This window comes from Canis aureus, chromosome 23 (assembly GCF_053574225.1).
Source record: "Canis aureus isolate CA01 chromosome 23, VMU_Caureus_v.1.0, whole genome shotgun sequence".
NCBI lineage: Eukaryota > Metazoa > Chordata > Mammalia > Carnivora > Canidae > Canis > Canis aureus.
Genome location: NC_135633.1, coordinates 8,368,612 through 8,392,815, shown reverse-complemented (window position 1 = coordinate 8,392,815; position 24,204 = coordinate 8,368,612). Strand labels below are relative to the sequence as shown.

Genomic DNA, 24,204 nt, shown 5'->3' with positions numbered 1-24,204 from the left:
GTCTTCCATGGGGTTTGGGAAACCCAATGGGGAACACTAATGGGAGATTTAAGAAAGGGAGAAGCCAGGCATTTCTTTGTTTCTGTTTGCCTCTAGTTGTATTGCTGGCAGAGGCTATTTTTTTGTGTGACTCCAATTCGCACTGGACAAGTATGTCATGATTCCAGTGTCCACTGTGTGACTCTGGCCCTGGACTCTTGTAGCAATGCTTCTTCATTTTGTCTCTCTAGCTAAGAATGGTAGCTCCTTCCTGGCATCTGCTAATGTCCAGTTGTCTCAGTCCCTTCTTGATCACTTACCATATCTTTTACCCTTTCTGTAACCAACTTCCTGCATTAATTTTTCTCTGTTTTCATGACCTATGGTTTCTGTTCTTTTAGATGCAATTGATGTAAAGGATACCTTTCATTTTGGATCACATTGGTCAGATGTGATCTCTGCCTTTATTAGGAAGGCATTGTAACACAAACAATCCTGAGTCACTAGAACCTGGAATGAAAGGCAGTGGTTTGGAACCAAGGTGCTTTCAGAAGCCCTCCACTAGGGAGAATAAATCAGTATATTCAGGAAGTGTTAACTAAGAATTTTCCTTACTCCTCTTCAGAAAGGTATAACTTAAGATCTTGCATTATCTTACTGTCTCCCTTTCCTTATAGGCATCCTTGGAATTGAATTCTAGCAGATTGTGTTAAATGCATTAGATGGAGACATTGTAAGACACTATAATTTATGGCAGTTACTCTTAGGCAGTCAACTTTGGATAGCCTTATTTCTCTAATGAAATTTGCATTAAGCTTTTTAAGTAAGCTTGTGCTGGAATGTTTTGAGTCAACTTTGGAAATTGGCAATATCAATTATAGTACCTTCTATATCCTATTAAGTCTTCTCCTAAATTGGGTACGTCTAGGATTTCTGAGCTGAGTAGCTGGAAGATTCCAAAAACCTCATTAAACAGGAGCAGGTATGCTTTCTAAAATATATCCAACATTTTTCAGATATTCCTACTTTGGCTGAAATGATGGGCAAGTGGTAAATGACTGAATATTTGAAATCCATTTTAAGCCCACATTTCTATGAACCAGCATTTTTTAAAACTAAAATATATTGCATAGAATCCTGTCTTTTTTAATTTTTTTTAAATTTTTATTTATTTATGATAGTCACACACACACAGAGAGAGAGAGAGAGAGAGAGAGGCAGAGACATAGGCAGAGGGAGAAGCAGGCTCCATGCACCGGGAGCCCCACGTGGGATTCGATCCCGGGTCTCCAGGATCACGCCCTGGGCCAAAGGCAGGCGCTAAACCGCTGCGCCACCCAGGGATCCCCCCTTTTTTTTTTTAACCTATGGTGGTAATATACAAAAGTCTAGAAAGAAACAGTTTTAAGCCATAGCATATAATTTTTCACCCTTTTTTGAAAAGTATTTTCAACAAGGAAGGACAAAAAATATACCCTGCATAAAACTTGGACTCAGATGTTTAATGGACTTGTAATGCACTGTAGCAATGTAGGCATCATATGTTGCAGAGATGTACATGTGTTTTCTTCTCCTGTAGTCCACTAAGTATTCCATGTTAATCTAGATACATTTTTTTTGTCTACAGCTATTCATGAACTTTGCCTTTATCTTGGAGGATATTCTTAATTAAGAATGTTATTTTAAAAACCAAATCAGGGGATCCGATCCCTGGGTGTTTCAGCGGTTTAGCGACTGCCTTTGGCCCAGGACGTGATCCTGGAGTCCCAGGATCGAGTCCTGCGTGGGGCTCCCTGCATGGAGCCTGCTTCTCCCTCTGCCTGTGTCTCTGCCTCTCTCTCCCTCCCTTCGCTCCCTCCCTCCCTCTCTGTGTATGTGTGTGTGTGTCTGATGAGTAAATAAATAAAATCTTTTTAAAAAAAATAAAGAAGCCAAATCATTGCTGTTAGCATATTATTTAATAAGCCATCATTTGCCTCTTAAGAGTTAAGAGTTTTCAGATTTAGGCTTCACTTTAATTTTACATTTTCATTTTTATTGAATGGAATTTCTATTTGATAAAATTGTTATCAGTTAAATAAATAACTGGTATTAAACAAGTGATTAAATTAACCAATATTAAATAAATAATATTTTACCCACACCTACAATAATGGGATATCTTTTGTTCATATTTAATACTCTTTATGGTTGATAAATAGCACTTCAAGATATCATTTAAAAAATATGGCTTGTGATTTGGCTTATTGACAATTCATAAACTGACCACAAAGCCTGTCATAGGTCACATTTTAAACTGGTGGATATTAAAAAAAATAAATAAACTGGTGGATATAGAAATGTTTTTGTCACCTTTCGTTTGGTCTGACAGTGGAGCCATGGCATTTCAGCCAACTGCCAGAAGGATAGGTGACCTTTACTGATCTGTTTTTAACAACACAAATTTTCAGTTGTACAGGTGTGTTTTTGCTTTTCCTCTTGGACAAGAAATATGCTAATGACCCAAATGTAAGAGTTTTTTTAAAAACTCATATATTTTTTTATTTATTACTCTGAAATTTTTAAGCAAAATAAATTTTACAAATTTAGTATGTATAGTTTATTTAAAAACATTTCCTAAATAATCTCAAATGTTCAGTGGTTCAAGATACGAAAATATAAGACCTACTTCCTCCCTAACTCTATGCCTCTTGACATTTTTTCTTGCATTTTTTATTCTTTCATTGTTCCATTAGAGAAAAAGATGTCTTTTCACTGCAGGATTTCTTGTATTTAAAAAAATTTAATGAAAATTAAAATCAGTATTAAAAAAATCAGTATCAGTTTAAAAAAAAAAACAAAAATATGTGACAGAGCTACATAAAATGAGCTGTTAAGGGGCACCTAGGTGGCTCAGTCAGTTGAGTGTCCAACTTTTAGTTTCTGCTCAGGTCATGATCTCATGGGCATGGAATTGAGCCCAAATTGGGCTCTGTGCTGCTCACTGTGAAGTCGGCTTCAGGTTCTCTCCCTTGTGCTCTTTCGCTCTCTCAAATAAATAAATAAGATCCTTAAAAAAAAAAAAAAAAAAAAAAAAAACTGTTAAAAATGTTCTGTAAATGACAAAGATCATGGTTTTAATGTCTTTTTATTTCTATTTCTATAATCATGTTTTTGTTAGTGTATTTCTGGCAGAAACAGCCCCTTAATAGAAGATACTCATGATTAGCAAGAGTAAAATATGTGTTAGCAAATTGTCTTATTTCTCTTAATGTGTTTAATCTTCCAAATCTGGCATACTCTAGTAGTTCTTTAAGACTCCTCTCAGACACCACCCCCATGAGGCTTTCCTGTTTGTTACTAATGCTTAGTATTAGTAAGTGATGAACAAATATACACCATAAGAGAACTCTCCCACGTAGAAATTCACTGGCCACAAATGTGATCTGATTTATAATTTTCTGCAGAGCACACGAAGGCCGGGAGGTAGCATAAGATAGGGCTAAGTGTACTGCTCTGGAGTCAGACTGCTTTATCTTGTCCCTGTTTTGCTGCTTAGGTTTGTTCCTTTGGACATGTTACTGAACTTATCTGTGCTTCAATTTTCCTTTATAAAGTGAAGATAATAGTAATACCTACTTCATAGGGGTTTTGTGAGTATTCATTAAATAGATCTAAATTTCTTGAAGCAGTTTCTGCACATAATAAAATCTCGATAGTTAGCAGTAAGTTTTGAAAGTTGTATGATATTTTAAGTACTTTATAACTAATGAATGAGCTGCCTGATTAGGTTATTCAATAAGTAAAACTTGAAAATGATAATATATGTGAAGTGAAGACTTAACATTGGGTGAAGAGCATTCTTAGTACTTCCTCCTTTGTTTATGAGCCCTTTGTTAAAGCACAAGATCTTTTGTTTCCATGACTAGCATTTACTTATTGACCCTACTATAATCACAAAGAAGTATGAAAATCAGTTGAGGGACAGACGCCTGGGTGGCTCAGCGGTTGAGTGTCTGCCTTTGGCTCAGGGCGTGATCCAGAGTCTGGAATTGGGTCCCACATCAGGCTCCCTGTAGAGAGCCTGCTTCTCCCTCTGCCTGTGTTTCTGCCTCTCTCTGTGTCTCTCATGAATAAATAAATAAATCTTTAAAAAAAATCAGCGATAGATGTGGGTTATTAGGGCTGGGGATATTTTTAGTTATTTTCTTAATGTTAAGTGAATTAAAATATATTATGTTTCAAGCAAAATTCTGTTGCTTGCTGCCTTGTATACAATTTTTAGGCAATACTGATAACGTAATATTTTTAGGAAAAGTATAAAATACACATTTTACAATAATATTTTTGAGTGCTAAAAAAAATATATATATTTTTGAGTGCTATAAATATTAACAGTTAAAGTACTTGAACAATGAAACAAACATTGTGGTTTATAAGTATTTTTTTCACAGATATGCTGACATCTGATTTAAGAAGAAAATGAAAACTAAGAGAATAAAAATTAGGAATAATGTATGATTATTTGTATAATTATTTTCTAATATTTCAGTTTTATATGTATAATTATTTCAGTTTTATAATATTTAGTATTTACATTTTAATTATCTGAGCTCTTAACTACTCTCCAACCTCTCCTTTATTTAATAATAATATTTTTTTAAATTAGAGTTCAGATCACACTCTGAGGCCATTTTATTTCATACACTCACAAAGAGAATATTTTGTAATAGTAGGATCATGTTATCAATAGGGAATATGTAACCCTTTGAGAAATCCTTAAAGTGGGTCTCAGGCTATTTTATAGTGGTAGATATATTTAAAAATTTAGTAATATACATTATTCAAATTATACTCTATTTTCTATGCTTAAAACCAAATCTGAGTAAAAATATTTAGTGCTTTAAGCAAAGTTGTTTATATTAAAACAATTATGTATTATGGGTAAACTTTTACTTTTAAAATCTAATATTTTAGGTGTTTAATATCTTTTTCATTAAGTTTCTGGAGATTGCCTTTGCCAGGAGATTCAGTGTATTATGTATGATTGATTTGCTTATATTATTTGCTTCTTGGCCCTTTGCCATATTCCGTTTTAATGTGCTTCTATTATGTCCTATATGAATTGCTTTTTTAATAAATCTTTTTTTCAGTAAGTATATTATTCTGAGGATAAGTTATTCCGGAATATAAATCAATTGCCCTTAAAATTTTTTTCACTTAAGCTAGTCAGAGAACATGAAATACTTAATTTTAATTTCAAACTCTAAAATTCTGTAGCAATTTAGGGGCACCTGGGTGGCTCAGTCGGTTAAGTGGCTACCTTCAGCTAGGGTCATAATCCCTGAGTGCTAGGATTGATCCCCACATCAGCTCTCCCTCTGCCTGCCGCTCTGCCTTCTTGTGCACGCACGTGTGCGCGCGCTCTCTCTCTCTCAAATAAATAATAAAAGAAAATCTTTAAAAGAAAATAAAATTCTGTAGCAATTTGTAAATTTTTCAGTAATGCTGTTTACTTCTACCTAAAAGTGAAATCTCCTAAAATTTATAGTTTGCATTTTCAGACATTGGGCATTTAATATAAATACCATTAGATTATCCTATGTAACTGAGTTGACACAATTGTAATTACTAGAATAATTGATGTGAAGTGATTCTGTTAAAAATTGTTCATGAACAGATATTTGATTCACAAAAATGGAGTAGATATATGCCACCAATTTGTAATAAAGAAAACTTACCCTATATACCTCAACCTGGATTTGAGAACCTGCCAATCATATGTTTGAGAAATAACAGATTAGATATGGTGTGAAGATTTGGGAGGGAAAAGGCATTATTTGTGTTTTTTTTTTTTTTAAGTGGAATGCAAAATTCTCACAAATTTTGAAGATAAGACATTAGCCTTCATAGCTTTTTGAGCCCTCACAGGGCTAATTTTAGTAAATCCTTCCTATTCCCTTGGGAGTTACAATTCATTCTCTTGCTTTCAGAGATTCTTTAAGGGACAGGTTTAAGAAGCCATTACTTACACTGCTTTTTGAAACTGATTTTAAGGGATCCCTGGGTGGTGCAGTGGTTTAGCGCCTGCCTTTGGCCCAGGGCGCGATCCTGGAGACCCGGGATCGAGTCCCGCGTCGGGCTCCCGGTGCATGGAGCCTGCTTCTCCCTCTGCCTGTGTCTCTGCCCCTCTCTCTCTCTCTCTCTGTCTATCATAAATAAATTTAAAAAAAATTTTTAAGAGACAGATTTAAATGGACTTGATGAAGATAATTGTCCTCTGAGGGTTTCTTCTCTTGGGGTACAGATCTTTCACATGTTATATTTTCTTTAATAGAGTCTCCAAATTGACAGAATTTAGATGGCAGAACTATGAAGTCATTGTTTAGTTAGGTGAAGCAAAGATTTTGGGGCAGGAGTTAGAGTAAATGTTGATTGGTTCTTATGAAAGAAATTTTTTTGACCTTTTTTTATTAGATTTTGTAATTTGAGTAAATTTTTTAGTAGTAGTGATATATCAGTTTGGTCTGTTCCATTTTCTATTCCTTCTCATTTATCCAGTTTTAAATACTAGAATATTTATTTGGGAATACCCAATTTAAAGTAACTTGCAGTTGAATGAATGTGAGGCTAGCTGACCTTCTCAGGAATTCAGTCTTTAGCCTTACTTCTATTAATTTGTGTTTCTATCCAATAAAAGTAAGTGACCAGAAACAAACCCAGGGCTTAATCTAGTCCCTATTATTAGGAAATGACATGTAATTTGTCTTGATCAGTTTTGCTAAAGGTTTGTCACTTATGCTCTTTTCAAAGAACCCAAATTATGCCTTTGTCTGATTTTTCTGTGGTTTTATTGTATTGATTTCCATTTCAATCTCTATTATTTCAGTTTGATTTGCTGCTCTTTTTCTAGCTTCTTGAAATTGAAGCTTAGATCATTGTCCAGCTTTTTTTTTTCCCTCGTATTTGGCATTTGAGACTAGTATTTCTAAGTACTGATTTAGCTGAAGCCCACATTCAAGTGGTTTTTGAAAATTGTCCTGAGTATTATTTTTTCCTGAATTATTATCCTTCATGCTGTTATTAAAAGAAAAAACAAGTATTATCATATTTGAGAGATAATCTACCATTAATAAAACAAAGGCACTGCGTTCTGGCTCTCCACATGAGCTGATGAGGTCTTCTAAGGAACCCTCATTGCAGAACAGTAAACTTTGAAGTTTTGTATTTTTTTCTTAATGGACACCAGTTTTGACGTTATTTTCTCTTTCCTTGTTCAGTTCTATTGTGACTACTGTTTTTTAGAAGAGAAAGAACACGGTTTTATTATTAGATAAGCAGTTTTGTATTTTTTTCTTAATGGACACCAGTTTTGACGTTATTTTCTCTTTCCTTGTTCAGTTCTATTGTGACTACTGTTTTAGAAGAGAAAGAACACGGTTTTATTATTAGATAAGCAGTAAGCCAGAATATGATGTGTGCATACGCAATCATTAAGAGATTCCAAAGACGGAAAGAAATCACATTCTTTTATATAGACAACAGTTACAACCCATTACAAGCATGTTCCCAAGATAAAAAATAATAAATATTGTGACTTTTTAATTGCTAGTTTGTTTCCATATTGCTACATAACCAGAGAAGGAAATTCTAGAGTGCAGTTGTCTAACAGTTTGAGAGGCAGCACATAATTCAAATACTTAACAGTGTTTAAGAACTAACAGTTCTGACATTCAGTGTGCTTATGGCTCATTTTGGCATTCTGTGAAATTTCAGTTAATTTCTTTTGGTTATCTTCCTGTTGGGGATTTTTATCTTTTTATTTTTCTGAGAGACTTCCTTATTTATTCTTCCTTATTTATTTGTTTGCCAGCCTTGTTAGGGCTCTTCTTATATTTTCTACATCTCTGGTTTCTGGGCACATTAATAGAATTTAACTCTGTCCCCCCTTGAAGTCAGATATGGTCCTGTGACTTTGGCTGGTGAAAGTCACATCCAGACAGAATGTTGAACGTCCATTCCACAGCCTGCCATACCCCTTTCTATGCATCAGTTACTGTGGAAGCTTGTAATAATATGAACCCTCTGTCAGACTGACTCCAGAGTAATATTAATAAGCAATGATTCTTGTCAGCTGATAACGTGCGAAATAAATCTTTTTTGTTTTCAGTCATGATTTGGATACTGTTTGTTAATGTAGGATAATGTAGCTTGTCCTGATGGATACATAATCTATCAGTTATGTTTGTTAGCAGTACATGGCTTGTCATTGCATTATTTTTTGGTGTGATTTGATGAATTGACATTCTTAATATTTAATGTATTAAGTTTATCAGAATTCTTTTGAGTTTTTGTATCTTGTTTAATAAATCTTTATAGAATTGCCATTACATATTTATTAGGCTTCCCTATTTTCTATGCCTCTTACACTCCTTCATATTTTCTATTGTTTTCACTTTTGGGGCTGTATTCTGGGTAATTTCTTCAGTTCAGTTTACCAATTCACTAATTTTTTCTGAAGCTTTTTCGAATTATCTGTTAAACTAACCCATCTACTGAGTTTTATTTCAAATGTTTTTTTTTTTTTTTTCCTACTTCTAGGAATTCCTTTTGTTCTTTCAGAATTTTGCTTGCTTGCTACTATTATCTTCAAGCTTCTTTTATTTTATTTTTTATTTTTTATTTTTTTATTTTTTATTTTTTATTTTTTTAAGCTTCTTTTAATCTCCTGAATCATAAACAATATTCAGAGTTTTGCGGGTCTGCTTTTGCTGACTGTTGTTCCTACTGGCCTTCATTCCTAGTGCTTGGTGCTTGTTTATTTGAGTGCTTAGTACTATTTGATATTCCGCTGTATATTTTCTAAGGAACTCTATCTGTGGAAAATTCTTTGGTGCTTGGGTTTTACCCCCAAATAATTTGGCATTTGATTTTGCTGTGTAGCTGTGACATTTATAGATGCAGACCACTATTATTTATTGTTCTTAATTTTTAAAAACATTTTATTAGGGAAAATTTCTAATGTAAAAAATTTAGAATGAATGTTTCAGTGAACTTTTTGCACCTATCACCTAGCTTCAACAATTATCAATATTTTACCATTTTTGTTTATCATTGCACTGTTGTATTTTTTGGCTATATTTAACTGATAAGAACCTTTAAAAATGTTTGTATATTTATTATACCTTTATTTGTTATGTCGTTGAGACTAACAGAATTACTGATATAGCTGCAATTCCATGGTATAAAAAAAAATCCTAACAATCAGTCTATTCACACTACCCTGATTGCTTCATGAATTTTATATATATATTTTTTACATTTGATTTCTTTGAATCAGGATCTGAGTTATGTCTGCATGTTGCATTTGATTAATTTGTTTCATAAATTTTTTAAGCTTTATTTTGAGATTATTTTAGATTATATCACGTGCAGTGGTAAGAAATAATACAGAGATGCCTTGTACTCTTAACAGTTTCTCTCAATGATAATATCTTAAAAAACTATGGTGCAAAAAAGTGCAACCAGGATGTTGATACTGGTACCATGGGATATACAACAGTTTCATCAGTACAAGGAGCCCTCCTTTTATCCTTCTATGGCCACACACTCTCTCTTTTAGTCCCCAGCCTTGACTTCTGGCAACCGCTAATCTTTTTTCAATTTGTATAATTTTGTCATTTCAAGAATGAGATGGAATTGTACAGTGTGTGACCTTTTTGGATTGACTTTTTTCACTTTCCCTGGAGATTCATCCAAATTATTGTACATATTAATAGTCTCTCCCTTATTTCTCAGTAGTATTCCATGGGATGGATATACCAAAGTTATTTTAACCATTTCACTTTTGAAGAATATCCAGTTTGGAGCTATTACAAATAAAGCTATATGAACATTTGTGTGTATAATTTTGTGTAAACATCAGTTTTCATTTCTCTCAGATATACATAGCCCCGTAGCTAGTCATATGGTAATTGCATGTTTAGTTCCATAAGGAACTGGCATACTCTTTCCAGAGGCGCTGTAGTATTTTATATTCTTACAGCCGTGTGTAACTGTTCCACTGGCAACATCCATCTACATTCTTGCCACCGTTGTATATTGTCACTATTTTTTATTGATTCTATCCTGATAAGTGTGCAGTGATATCTCATTGTGATTTTAATTTGCATTTTCCTAATGGATAATGATGTTAAATATCTTTTCATATGTATATTTTCCTTCTGTATCTTCGGTAAAATGTCTGTGTTCTTTGCTCAGTTTCTAATTGGTTTATTTACTGCTGAGTTTGATAGTTCTTTTTTACTAGTTCTGTATTGGATATGTGGTTTGCAGATATTTTTTCCAAGCTATAGCCAGTCCCCTTAACAAGGTCTTTCACAAGGTGAAAGTTTTTAGTTTTAATCAAGTCCAATTTATCAATTTTTGTTGTTATGGATCATGCTTTGCTATCTAGTCTAAAATCTATCGTCTATAGGTTCACCTCCTTTTTTTTTTTCTTTGTACCATTCTTTGAAGGAACTGGGTCAGTTGTCCTGTAGAATTTTCTACATTCTAGATTTTAATGATGGCATTCTCATGGTGTCATTTAACTTGTTTTTCTATCCCCTATACTTTTTGTAAACCAGAAGTCTAGGGTCCACAAATAGAGGTTTAACAAATTAAAGTTGTTTTTCCCCTCAGAATACTTCATGGGGGGGCAGTGGTGGTTATTTTCTGTTGCATTGAATCAACGGACTCGGGTGTCTGGTTGTCTTTCTTTTATGTTAAGGTTGATCAGTGGCTTCTGGAGTTGTCAGCCTAATCTATTTATTGTAAACCTACTCAATGGTTTTAGGGGCACCTGAGTGGCTCAGTTTGGTTAAGCATCTGCTTTTGGCTCAGGTCATGATCCCAGGGCCCTGGGATCGAGGCCCACATTGGGTTCCCTGGTCAGTGGGGAATCTGCTTCTCCCTCTCCCTCCCCCAACTCCCTCCTGATCTTGCTGTCTCTCAAATAAATAAAATCTTAAAAAAAAAACAAAAAAACCTACCCGAAGGTTTTAGAAGCCATTGAAAATAATTTCTTGGATTCATTATTTCATTAAAAGTTGCAAAATTGTGATATTCTACATGTACCATTTATTCTCTATTCATTAGCTGAAATTATTCCAGAAATACTTTCTCTCATCAAATATTTGGTTATGAACTATAGTTTGAATAGGAAAAATAGAATAAAATCTCAATATTTTCTATTGCCATTTTCAGAGTAATGAATTGTCATTGGAATGTCATTGCTTGTATGTATTTTTTTTTTTTAGTGGACCAATGTAGCTATTTTTTAATATGAAAAATTATGAGCTTATACTGATTTTTCCAAATTAAGATTATGGAATTTTTACTTAAAGTTTTTAATTTTATATTTGTATTTCTTTATAGCATTATCCTAAGATAATGCTAATTACTTATTTGCTTTATCATGTAATTCCTTAAGGTAGTTTCCCAAATTTTATACCACCTTTACTACTAACAATAAGGCTTCTAAATGCAGTTGAAGATTTCTTTGTAGTTTTTATTGTTCTAGAATATATCTCATGGGAAATGCACAGTCTAAATACTGTGTTTGAAATTCATTTTTGGAGTAATTCTTTTCACTGGTTAGGTAACCAATTTGACATTCAATCAGATTTATTTCCTTGTTCTTAAAGGGATATTGCTTTTTTATTTGTTTAATTTTGTGTTATAATTTTGAAGAAATGATGTGATTCCATTTCTTTTGTTCCTTAGTTGAATAGATCACCTTTTTTTAAGCTTTTATTTAAAAATATTAGATATATATGTATTTATATTTTCACTCTTATGTTACACAACGGTTAGCATACTTTATACATTGATATATGTGTGTGTGTATGTACTCTAATATAATTCTCTTAAACAAAAGTGCTAGCTAATGCTTTAGTTGTAATTTTTAAAGTAGACTAATTACAATTAATGATTTTTTTCAACTGGAGATTGGGAACACGGTTTTAAAAATTAATATTCATTGAGAACTTGGCTGGCTTAGTTTGTAGAGCATGCAACTCAATCTCAGGGTTGTGAGTTTGAGCCACATGTTGGATAAAGTCTTTTTAAAAAGTAAAAAATTAATATTGCATTTCATGCCCTTATCCTTGGAACCTGTTCTGTAACTCTGGAGTAAGACCTGTATATACATTTGGAAAGATCTTGAGATGATTCAGTTGCCTTTTTTTTTTTTTTTTTTTAAGATTTATGTATTTATTGAGGGGCGGGGGTGCATAAGCAGAGGGAGGAGCAAAGGAAGAGGGAGCGGGAAGGAATCTCAAACAGACTCCCCAGTGAGTCTGAAGCCTGCTGTGGGGCTCCATCTCACAGCCCTGAGATCTTGACCTGAGATGAAATGAAGAATCAGACACTCAGCCAACTGAGCTTTGATAGGCTTCCTTATTGGACCGTTTGTTGCAGTTTGAAGAAAAGAACCAATTTGACTGTCAGTCTTCTGTTCATTAAGTGAGAGTGCCATCTAGTGGAGGATAGACTTTTAAACTGATAGAAGTTTTTCAGACTTTAGAAGAATTTGCAGAAGGAATTCTATCCTGTGCTGTTAAGTTCTCCAAAAGTCCATGGCATTAAAAAGTGAGAACTTGGGGATCCCTGGGTAGCTCTGCAGTTTAGCGCCTGCCTTTGGCCCAGGGCGTGATCCTGGAGTCCCAGGATCCAGTCCTGCATTGGGCGCCCGGCATGGAGCCTGCTTCTCCCTCTGCCTGTGTCTCTGCCCCTCTCTCTCTCTCTCTCTGTCTCTGTCTCTCATGAATAAATAAATAATATCTTAAAAAAATAATTTTCTAAAAAAAGTGAGAACTTGTTGTAAGATATAAGAAGAAGGAAGGGGACACCTGAGTGGCTCAGTGGTTGAGCATCTGCCTTTGGCTCAGGGCGTGTGATCCTGGGGCCCCGGGATCGAGTCCCACATCAGGCTTCCTTCATGGAGCCAGCTTCTCCTCTGCCTATGTCTCTGCCTCTCTCTCTATCTGTGTCTTTCATGAAGAAATAAATAAAATCTTAAAAGAAGAGGAAATAGTTTTGCAGGAGTAGCAAGCACATAATAGTTGCTTAATATATGGTAGCTACTACTATTATTTTCATTCTTCTTACATGGAAGGTAATGATCAAGTGAAATAATAATGAAATAGGAGCTGTTCTAGCAAATATTTATTATATACACGTAAAGTTTTATTAATTGCTTTTTGACTATATAATAATACACAGGATTGCAAATTTCATCTTGTCTTTACCCTACCACTCAGGACCTACACTGAATTTCCAACAAAATCTGTTACCCATTTCTAGTGTATCCTTCCTCTGAAACATTATAAGTTATGTATCTCTAACCCTTACAACATTCATTCATTTATTTAACAAATATAGTGTGGCTGCTGTGTTCCTGATGCTATTCTAGGCAGGATAAGCAGTGAACAACGTAGATGACAAGCCCCTCCCTTGTATTTAATGTAGGGTAAGCGCATATTTTGTGTATTCTGCGTCTTGCTTTTTTCATCTCTTTTAATTCCTGTTAGGACTACTGTAGGTGCATCCCACAAATTTTTCATTGAACTCCAAATATTACTCTGTAATCTCTGCTTTGATGAGTGAATTATTTAGAAGTGTGTTTAATTTCTAAGCATTTGGAATTTTTTTTGGTATCTTTCTGTTACTGATTTATGGTTTAATTTGATCGATATCATAGGACATACTGTATATGTTGTCACTACATTAAATTTGTTCACATTTGTTTCATGGTCCAGAATATGGTTCTGTTTTGTTGAAATGTTCCACATTCATCATATAAATGAATGTGTATTCTGCTATTGTTGAATTGCTGTCACATAATTGTCAATTGAGTCAAATTGGTTGATAATATGACTCAGATCTTTTAAGTGTTTATTACTTTAAGTCTACCTGTTCTATTAACTATTAAAAGAAGAATAATGCAGTTTCTACCTATAGTTCGGGAGTTGTTTCTCATTTGATTCTGTCAGTTTTTGCTTCAGATAGTTTTATGTGGTTGTTAGGTGCATGCACATTAGAATTGTTACATGTTACTGATAGTTTGGCTTCTTTATCATTATTGTTCTTTGTCCCTGATACTATTTTTGGTCCTTTACTCTACTTTACCATTTTTCTAATTAATTCTGTACTATTCCAGACATGTTCTAAACATTTATAAACAGATTGGAGTGTGTGTTCCTTTTGCCTTCTCCTAGACTATTGCATGTTACATAATAATTAATGTAAATCTTCCCTTTAATAAGTTATGAAATATAACATGCACAGAAGATTGCATAAACTTATAGACACAGTGTAAGAAATAGTTATATAATGAACACCTGTATCAAAATATAGAAAGCAGCTGTCAAGTATCTTTTCAACTTTCTCAGATATCTGTATATACTACCTTCGCCTTCAAATGTCTTTCTTATATATCTTTTCAAATATCTCTTAACATCTTTTTATTCTATTAGAACTTCTTTCTGACCACAGAGAGGTTACCACTCTTCTGACCTCTGTAGTAATCATTCACATGCTTTCTGTATGTTTTTGCCACTTAAATTTACATTCCAAACCAGTATAGTTTGTATTTTCCAGTTTTTGATATTTATATAAATGTAATCAAAACCTAAGTATCTTTTTGTGTAAAGAAATAACTTTTTGCATACTTCACTAAGTCATGTTTATAACATTCATCAATATTGCCAGTGTGGATAATTTGTTCATCTTCATTTCTGTATATTCTATTGTGTAGATTCTGTTCATTTCTGTATATTCTGTTGTGTTGATTATTCTGTACTTGGTGGACACTGGATCATTTCTAGTTCTTTTACCATGACAAATAATAGTGCTGTCATATACAGGTACATGTATACTGTTACACTTAAGCATGCTTTTCTACATCTGTATTTAGAATTAGAATTGCCAGATAACAAGGTGTGCTGCTCTTGTGCTTTACTAGATAATGCCAAACTTCTCCAAAGTAGTAAAATTTTTCTTTATTGTTCCATAGACTTGTCAGCGCTGGACATTGTATGACTAGCCACTCCACTAGTCAGTAGTACTTTCTATTTGTGTTTGAATTACTAGTGAAGTTCACCATCTCTATATGTGATTATTGGCTCTTTGGATTTCCTGATTTGTGAAGTAATTCTGTATAATTCTTTGTCCATTTTCCTTTGGATTGCCTGTGTTTTCTTAATGACTATTCTTTGTGGGAGGTAAAGATAGGTGTGTGTTTGAGATCTTTTCAGACTCTGACTTTTTATTTTTTATTTTTTTTATTTTTTATTTTTTTTTAATTTTTATTTATTTATGATAGTCACAGAGAGAGAGAGAGAGGCGCAGAGACACAGGCAGAGGGAGAAGCAGGCTCCATGCACCGGGAGCCCGATGTGGGATTCGATCCTGGGTCTCCAGGATCGTGCCCTGGGCCAAAGGCAGGCGCCAAACCGCTGCGCCACCCAGGGATCCCCAGACTCTGACTTTTTAATTCTTTTTATGTTTTTAGATGAGCAGAGGTTCTGAATTTTAATTTCCTTAGACAGTTGTGGGAATAAAAATTGTCAGTCGTTCTAAGGCAGTTTAATGATAACGGATCAAAATCTTAAATGTGCATGTCCTTTAATCCAGAAATCCTGCTTTAAAGAAATTTATCTTAGCCAAAAATGTGAAACATTGAAAAGATGTCTTTGTGTGTGTACATTTACATGTATTTTTTTCTTACCCAGTCTATAGTAAATAAATGCAAAGTATACAGGTATTCTTGTTGCTTGATATCTCAAGGACCTTACCAAGTATGTAATTGTAATATGTCTCAGTCATTGTAGAACTGTCAGTAAGAAAGTACCTTACCCAAAAGGATTTTACAGTTTTTAAAATCTCAGTAACTTCATTATCACATTCATTAGTACTGGCACATTTTAAGTTGAAAGAGTCAAGGGATAGACTGGGGAATCATTGAGAAAACTATACAGTTCAGGTTTTCAGCGTATACGGCTATAATAAATATAATGGTAAAATAGAGGTTACATGATATCCTGTAAAAACTAAAGTTTTGTACATTTTTAGCGAAGAGCACTGTAGATTAGGAGAAAATGCTTATCTAAGTACTTTTTTGATATCTCTAGAGCAGTGGTTTTCAGTGGCGAAGGGCATCCAGTTTCGCCCACCTTAGGGATATTTGGGCATTGGGAAATGTCTGGAAACATCTTAGGTTTCTACAGCAGGCAGTTAGGGATGAATTAGGGATGAGAAAGAGTGCTGGTGGCCTTTGGTAGGTAGAAGCCAGGGGTAGTGCTGAACATCATACAATGAACAGGATTGCCTCTACAATAAAATACTATCTGGCCCAAATATCAGTAGTGCCATGGTTGAGAAACCCTGCTTTAAAGTTCTTATTTATATGCATTGATAATAACTTCTAAATAAGGTCATATTATAAAGGACCCCTGACCTAGTATGAGACATCAAGGAAGATTTTCCTTAAAAGATGTCATCATTGAAAATATGTTTTGTCACACAGATATACAATAGATATATACAATAGATACTTCCTTAACCAGTCTGCATTTAATTCATCGAATTGATGATGTTCTGCATTCTTTCTTTATAATATGCAGGATTCAATGACTAAACACTTAAAGCTGATAAATTACCTTTGGTGTGCTGCTCCTCTTTTGCTCCTAATAGTTATATGTTTACCAAGAGCTTATTGTGTTTGTTTCCCTGCTTCTTTATATATTATCAGTTAATATTAACATAGACTGTTGAACAAGATCATAAAAAAGATACTTGTTGAATAAAGTAGTGAGTAAAACATTCGTGACAGACTAGAATTGGGAAGCAGAGGATTAAAGAATTCAGAGATTCTCCACTTGGCAAGATACCTTTAGATTCTTTTTTAAAATAACCAAAACTGGAAATTACATGGAATTCGTCGAGTATGATTTCTACAAGGAAGATTGTGAAGATCTTAATTCATAGATTCACTCCTAAAGGGTATTAGTAAACAAATCTACATTTATTTGTATTTTTTTCTTAAAACGTATTGTTTTCAACTAACAACTAACTACTAACTAGTAGTCCTGATCAGTTATATCTACAGTAAATTTTACAGAATTGAGAGTAGTATTGGAAAAAACTATCATGAAATACTTATGCTTCAGAAATATACTAAAAATTGGGTTTAGATTTTGTAGCCTTGCTTATTTGTTAGAAGTAATCTTTTATTTTTATCTTTATATAAATTCAATTATCGAGTATTTGTCACTCTTTTTATTTGTAACTCTCTTCTGCCTCTTTTTTGACTCATTAATTCTGCCTGAGAGTATATCAGTAACTCACTTATTCATACTAAAAATAAAATAGGGATCCCTGGGTGGTGCAGCAGTCTGGCGCCTACCTTTGGCCCAGGGCGTGATCCTGGAGACCCAGGATCGAATCCCACATCGGGCTCCCGGTGCATGGAGCCTGCTTCTCCCTCTGCCTGTGTCTCTGCCTCTCTCTCTCTCTCTCTCTGTATGACTATCATAAATTTAAAAAAAAAATTTTAAAAATTAAAAATAAATAAATAAAAATAAAAAATAGGGAAAACCTTATACTGAAGGTATCATTTATCATTAATCTTTTATCATTAATTTAGTCCAAGAAGATATGAGAAGACATTTTAAAAATAAGGTTCCCATTTCAATGAGTAATGTTAATGTCTCTGTCCCTGATTTGATCCAATGTGTTCCTTTTGTAGTAATTAATTTTTGAAGTATAAATGAAAATTTTAATTTTAAAAAGTAAATGTCACTTTGGAAAGAAGAGTGCCCCATGAGCATCATGGGAGAAAATATTGGGTATAATTCTCTTCCAGATGGCACCCCTACAGGTGAGGCAGCAGCCTGTGAAATTACAGTCTGAATTACACTGCAGATGAGCTGGGCATTTGGAGCATCGCCTTCTGATATCAGTAATAAATGACTTGGTTCAGAACCAAGGACAGTTCCCAGGAAATGAAAGGCTATTCTATCTCTTAGGGAGCCTATAGTAAAATGAAGTTTAGCAAAGTGGAAAGTTGAGAGAAAGGACAACAGCAATACATATGTGAATCTCTTCATCTGCTCATATTTTAAGCTAGATGTATTAATTTATCTCACAGATGTCATATATTGATTCTACATATATTCTAATATTTGCATTGTTTTTCTAAACTGATAATTTTCATAATGGATGGTGGCTAAGAGCCAGTTGGAAACTAAGCTATCACTCTGAAATATTATGAATCATATGCCTATTATAAATTCTAATCTTGTTTAATATGCTTTATGAGAAATTTTTCATTTCAGAACATTTGAGTCCTTAATTCCAAAGGTGGTATAATACAAATACTAAATCTTATTTTCAATTAAGTAAATCAATTTAAGAAGCAACATAGTATAGTTATTCAGAACATGACTGTAGTTATACATAAGACCAAGGTTCAGATTCTAAGTCATTCAACTATTTTTGTGATTATGAGCTGTTTTTTTAAATCCTATGGTTTTAAGCTATTTAACTTTTGTAGGGATCTCTGGGTGGCACAGTGGTTTGGCGCCTGCCTTTGGCCCAGGGCGCGATCCTGGAGACCTGGGATTGAACCCCACGTCAGGCTCCCGGTGCATGGAGCCTGCTTCTCCCTCTGCCTGTGTCTCTGCCTCTCTCTCTCTCTGTGTGTGTGTGTGTGTGTGACTGTCATAAATAAATTTTAAAGAAATTAACGTTTGTAAACCTTAATTTCCTTATCAGTTAAATGGAAATAACAAAGTGCTTTAGAGAAGAAATAAAAGTTAATCCTTGTAAAGATACTTAATACAATAAAACTCAACAATTATCACTACTATATGAGAATTTTAATTTTAAAAAACAAAACAGCATTTAAAAATAAGTTTTAGGGGCATCTGGGTGGTTCAGTAGGGTAAGTGTCCAACTCTGGATCTCAGCTCAGGCAGATCTTCTTCTCATGGTTGTGAGTTCAGGACCCACATTGGGCTCCATGGAGCCTATTTTAAATAAGAGGAGGAGAGGTTCTTAAAATAACCAGCTTTATTTTGTCCCAAAAAAATAACAAAAGGCAGGTGCTGTTTGATTTTAACAAATATGATGATGTGTGATATTAGTAACTCTTATTCTTGTATTCATTCAGAAATTTCTTAATAAGTTCCTGCTTCTTCCTCATACTCTGCTCCTCCCCACTCTCCACTCCTCCCCCCCCCATGTTCATGCTTTCTCTCAAATAAATAAAATCTTTAAAAAGAAAGAGAAAGGCACTCCTCTGAGACTTAAATACAGGAGTGCACCTTTTTCATCACTATACTATTAGTACCGACCATAGCACCAGTTTAAAATATGTTGCAGGGAACCCCGGGTGGCGCAGCTGTTTAGTGCCTGCCTTTGGCCCAGGGCGCGATCCTGGAGACCCGGGATCAAATCCCACATCGGGCTCCCGGTGCATGGAGCCTGCTTCTCCCTCTGCCTATATCTCTGCCTCTCTCTCTCTCTCTCTCTCTGTGTGACTATCATAAATAAATAAAAATTAAATTAAATTAAAAAAAATAAAAAATAAAAATAAAATATGTTGCAATTTAATCTCTGGGTGGCTAATAATAACTATCATAAATACAGTAAATAAGCATGTTGTTAGAAGGAGCTACTTTTAAAAAAATTTTTTTACAGATTTTATTTATTCATGAGAGACAGAGAGAGGCAGAGACACAGGCAGAGGAAGAAGCAGGCTCCTTGCAGGGAACCCTGACATGGGTGAGACTCCATCCCAGGTCTCCAGGATCATGCCCCAGACCAAAAGCGGCGCCAAACTGCTGAGCCACCCGGCCCGCCCAAGAAGGAGCTACTTTTAATTACTGATGGAAAGGCTTTTAGTTTATTTGTAGTACATGGAAGTAAGACAGAGTTTAGACATAGGAAGCAAAACACTTAGATTTTTTGCCAACTGCTGTGAAAGTTAATATTAGAAACTGTTGACACAGTGCCAAGTCAGTGACAAACTAATTTTTTTTTTGCCTCCTTCCAAAGAAGACTGGACTATAATGAATTCTTAGTGTGTATCAAAATATGAATTAATTTAACTTTATTTTAATGTTTTAACATGCGGTAATCTTGCAAATAGGGACTGTTTTTTCCCCAATCTATTAACATGTTTTACCAGCTGATCTTTTTTTCTTTGTGTGTGCACACATATACATAGTTTTGGCTAGTCTGAGAAAAGATAGAAGACTTCTCTTTTGGGACGCCTGGGTAGCTCAGCGAGTGAGCATCTGCCTTCCACTCAGGGCATGATCCCAGGTCCAGGGATCGAGTCCCACATCAGGCTCCCTGTGAGGAGCCTGCTTCTCCCTCTATGTCTCTGCCTCTCTCTCTGTCTCTCATGAATAAATAAATAAAAATCTTAAAAAAAAAAAGATTTCTCTTTTAATAATTGCTTGGGATCAATTAAAATACACTTTAATCAACAGATGAATGCTTATTTATAAGTAGTGTGCAGAGATCTAAATGAATTAGGTCAGATTGCTAAAGATTTCTTACTGACTTCCAAAGTTCCTTGTTGTTTCAATATACAGATGATATTAATAGTGAACAAACTTGTAAGAGTAGACATACTACTAAGATACTCTAACCAGAAGAACAGTTTCCACCAAATCCTTAATTTTCCTACTATAAACAAATTAATAAAAGGGCTTTGTTGCTAAATCTTTCTTTTGTAGACAAGTATTTTCTTCTCACTGAATTGCTGTGTTGCTGGGAATGGGTAAACATCAGTGTAGACTTGCTAGTGGTAGTTTAATTAGGTTTTTTAAAGTGATTGAAGCTTGTGAGCTGTAATTGTCTATACATTTAAATCTACTGTTGGGATCCCTGGGTGGCGCAGCGGTTTGGCGCCTGCCTTTGGCCCAGGGCGTGATCCTGGAGACCCAGTATCGAATCCCACATCGGGCTCCCGGTGCATGGAGCCTGCTTCTCCCTCTGCCTATGTCTCTGCCTCTCTCTCTCTCTCTCTCTCTCTCTCTCTCTCTGTGTGTGTGTGTGTGTGTGTGTGTGTGCGACTATCATAAATAAATTTAAAAAATCAAAAATAAAAAAAATTAAAAAAAAATAAATAAATCTACTGTTAATCTCTCTTGAAAATTATGCATCCCAGGTTTGTAGGTTTTTCTTCTCCTAGAGACCCCTTTAAAAAGTCTTTGTTCATGTGGTTATAGAGTATTCTATTTATCCTGTAAAAACAGTTTATTGTACACAGAACAAATGAGTAAATGAGAACAGTTTTTATTTAGAATGCAGTCATTAGGGCAGAATTCGTGTTGGTTCACTCTAAGCTTTAAGAAAGTGTTTTATGTGCTAAGCACTGTGCTGAGTACTTGACTTTTCCTGCTGCTCTGGGTAGTTGAGGGGTAGGCTCTAGAAGGAAAAAGATTGACTCAAGCTGTCATTGAGCTCTCACTCATGATAGCGGTAGTGGTAAATTTTCTTTTCACCTGTGATTATCTTTTCTTGGTAGAGGATTCATTACTGGTCTCTAAAATCTGGAGTACTCCAGGGGTGTATTTCATGAACATAGAACACTAGTTGTGCAAGACATTGATAGGTATAAAATAGGGGGGGAAGGAGGTTTATAGTCAAAAAGTGGGTGGCATATAGTTAAGATTTATTCACTAGTCCTCTTTACCATAGTCCTCTCTACCATAACACTTGCCAGAACTATTAATGTGCTAATGTGCGTTATGAATCTCAAGACAAGGGTAAAGCATCCGGTGTTTCTTAAAGATTCCCTCCTTTCCTTGTTTTGTTTAGTTTTGTTTTAACAAAAAAGAAAGTCATTGGGCAGGAAGCTCTTTGAGAAATGTTCTAGTCTAAGGTTTCTTAACCTTAGCCCTATCAACATTGGGGGCTGGACAGTTCTTTTTTGGAGCTTTCTGTGCATTTGTAGGATGTTTATCAGCATCTCTTGGCTTTACCTTACTAGATGCGGATAGCACCCTTCCTTCCCCCTCCCCCCTGAGTTGTGACAGTCAAAAATGACATTAGATATAGCCAGATGTCCTCCAGGGGGCAAAATCTGGTTGAGAACCAATGTCTAGATTAATATTGCAATATTCCAGGGAGTTATAGGATACATTAGCAATTTCTGTCTCCAGTTTTCCTTTTAATAAGGAAGAAACAATTGTCTAGAAAGTGGAAGTACAGATTAAAAGGTTTAGTACATTTGACTGTAATAAACTTTCTGGGTCCATTTTATACCCTGGCCTGATTTTTTAAGGGTACTTGGAAAATTTAATGCAAAGAGTAATTTCAGACTTTGCAGAAAATTATATGGCAGAGACAAAAAAAACCACACCTTTTATAAAAAGAGTAGCCCAGATATTTACATTGGTGTACTTATGAGGATATTGATTCTATATTTCTAAAATACTTTTTTATGTTTTTTTTTATGCAGGGCTATTTTCTTCTTTTTGAATCTATGTTAGATTCTGTCCTTTATGCAAAGAACAAGTACTTGGCAAAAGGAGGATCGGGTGAGTATAAAATTCTAGTTTTAATAATGTAATTTTAGTCTGGCAGAACCAAGTGAACCTTTGGATTTCAAATAAACTATGCATGACTGAGAAAGTTCCCAATAGAAATGAAAGATGTTTCCATTAGATGAAGCTTGAAGACAGTTGTTTACTATATTGTTGATAGTAGAACATTATAGAAGATATGCCAGACTCCAAGTTAATGGTATTTTCAAGAATGCTTTGTATAAAAATACTAATGGTAGTACTAGCTTTGGAAGCTATTTGATGTTGAAATCAAAATCTAACAAACTCCTTTTGATTTTTAATCCTTATGACATTTAGCTCTCTATTTTTTTTTTCTTTTTCCTTTTTTTTTTTTTTTAATTGTTCAGTAGAGTTATCTCATACTAGGTTGGAAATGACCTACTTCACTGGAAAATTTTCCATGACTTCACTACATATATAAATCTGTCATCTCTGTGATTTAATAAGAGCCTTTAAAAAGTGACTGATTTCTACTAAGTTTATAAAGTGCAGCATACCCAATCAGTATTTTTATACTGGATTATCAGTATTTTTATTGGATACCAATAAAATGAAATACACCAAAAATAAAAAAGCTTTCTCATGTTAATTCTGTATATCGGAGTAAGATGGTGTTTTTATAACCCATCTGCTACAAACAGTTTCAGGGCAGGGATTATGTTTTGTCCATCTTTGACTCTTCAACAAGCTCTACTGCTCCTGGAACATAGAGCATCATGTAAGATTATTGAATCAGATCATTAAAACTGAATTGAATAGCATCTGTCTCCCTTCATTCACCTCTCCCTGCACTTTCACTTTCTCAAAGCTTCAAGATCAATAAATAGTTTCTGTAGTCAGAGTAGAGTTGATAAAATTGTTATGTAAAGGGGGGGCCTGGGTGGCTCAGTCGATTGAGCAGTTGAGTGCCTTCAGCTCAGGTCCTGGGATCCAGCCCACAGTGGGCTCCCTGCTCAGTGGGGAGTTGGCTTCTCCCTCTCTGTCTGCCCCTCCCCTCCGCTCATGTTCTCTCTCTCCCTGTCTCAAACAGATAAATAAAATCTTTAAAATAAAATTGTTATGTAAAAAAAGTAGGTGAAAATGAGACATTTTGAACTACTGATATAAAGCACTTGATCACAGTTGTGCCTCCTGCCCATCCATATTCTGTGAAATCACTTTGGCAATTATGGTACGGTAAAAATCAGTGAGGCCAAAACATAAAGCACAGAAAATTCTCCAGTATAATAGAATTCCTCTGTAATAGCTTTTAAATGGTTTGCCTTTCTTTTGCAAAATAACTCATTTGTTTTATCACTACATTTTTTGCAAGCATTTCACGATGTGTTCCTGATCTCTGACATGAACCTGGCTAGAATTTAGATAAATATACTTTACCCTGTAGAAGTTGGCTATATTTTTCTATAATTGCAGTGTTTTTTTTAAATGACTGTTCTACTTAATGACTGAAACTAATATTATCTACCATTTGTTGATTGTCTACTAGCTGCCAAATACTATACTTTTATTTACATTATTACGTCTGTAATCCTCACAACAGCCCTTTAAATTTGAGAAACAAAGGCGTCCTAGAGGACACATATTAAGTGATCAAGCCTTGACTGTTTTGTTTTTTTTT

General features: G+C 34.6%; 1 protein-coding gene across 3 annotated transcripts in view; it reads left to right on the top strand.

The window, feature by feature from the left end:
* The window catches only part of PRMT3 (protein arginine methyltransferase 3), a 123,711-nt gene that overhangs the window by 43,526 nt on the left and 55,981 nt on the right, over positions 1 to 24,204 (top strand). For all 3 annotated transcript variants that reach the window (XM_077866208.1, XM_077866209.1, XM_077866210.1), the window contains one exon: positions 22,481 to 22,559. In XM_077866208.1, coding sequence (XP_077722334.1) covers positions 22,481 to 22,559 — 79 coding nt within the window. The remainder of the gene's footprint in view (positions 1 to 22,480; positions 22,560 to 24,204) is intronic.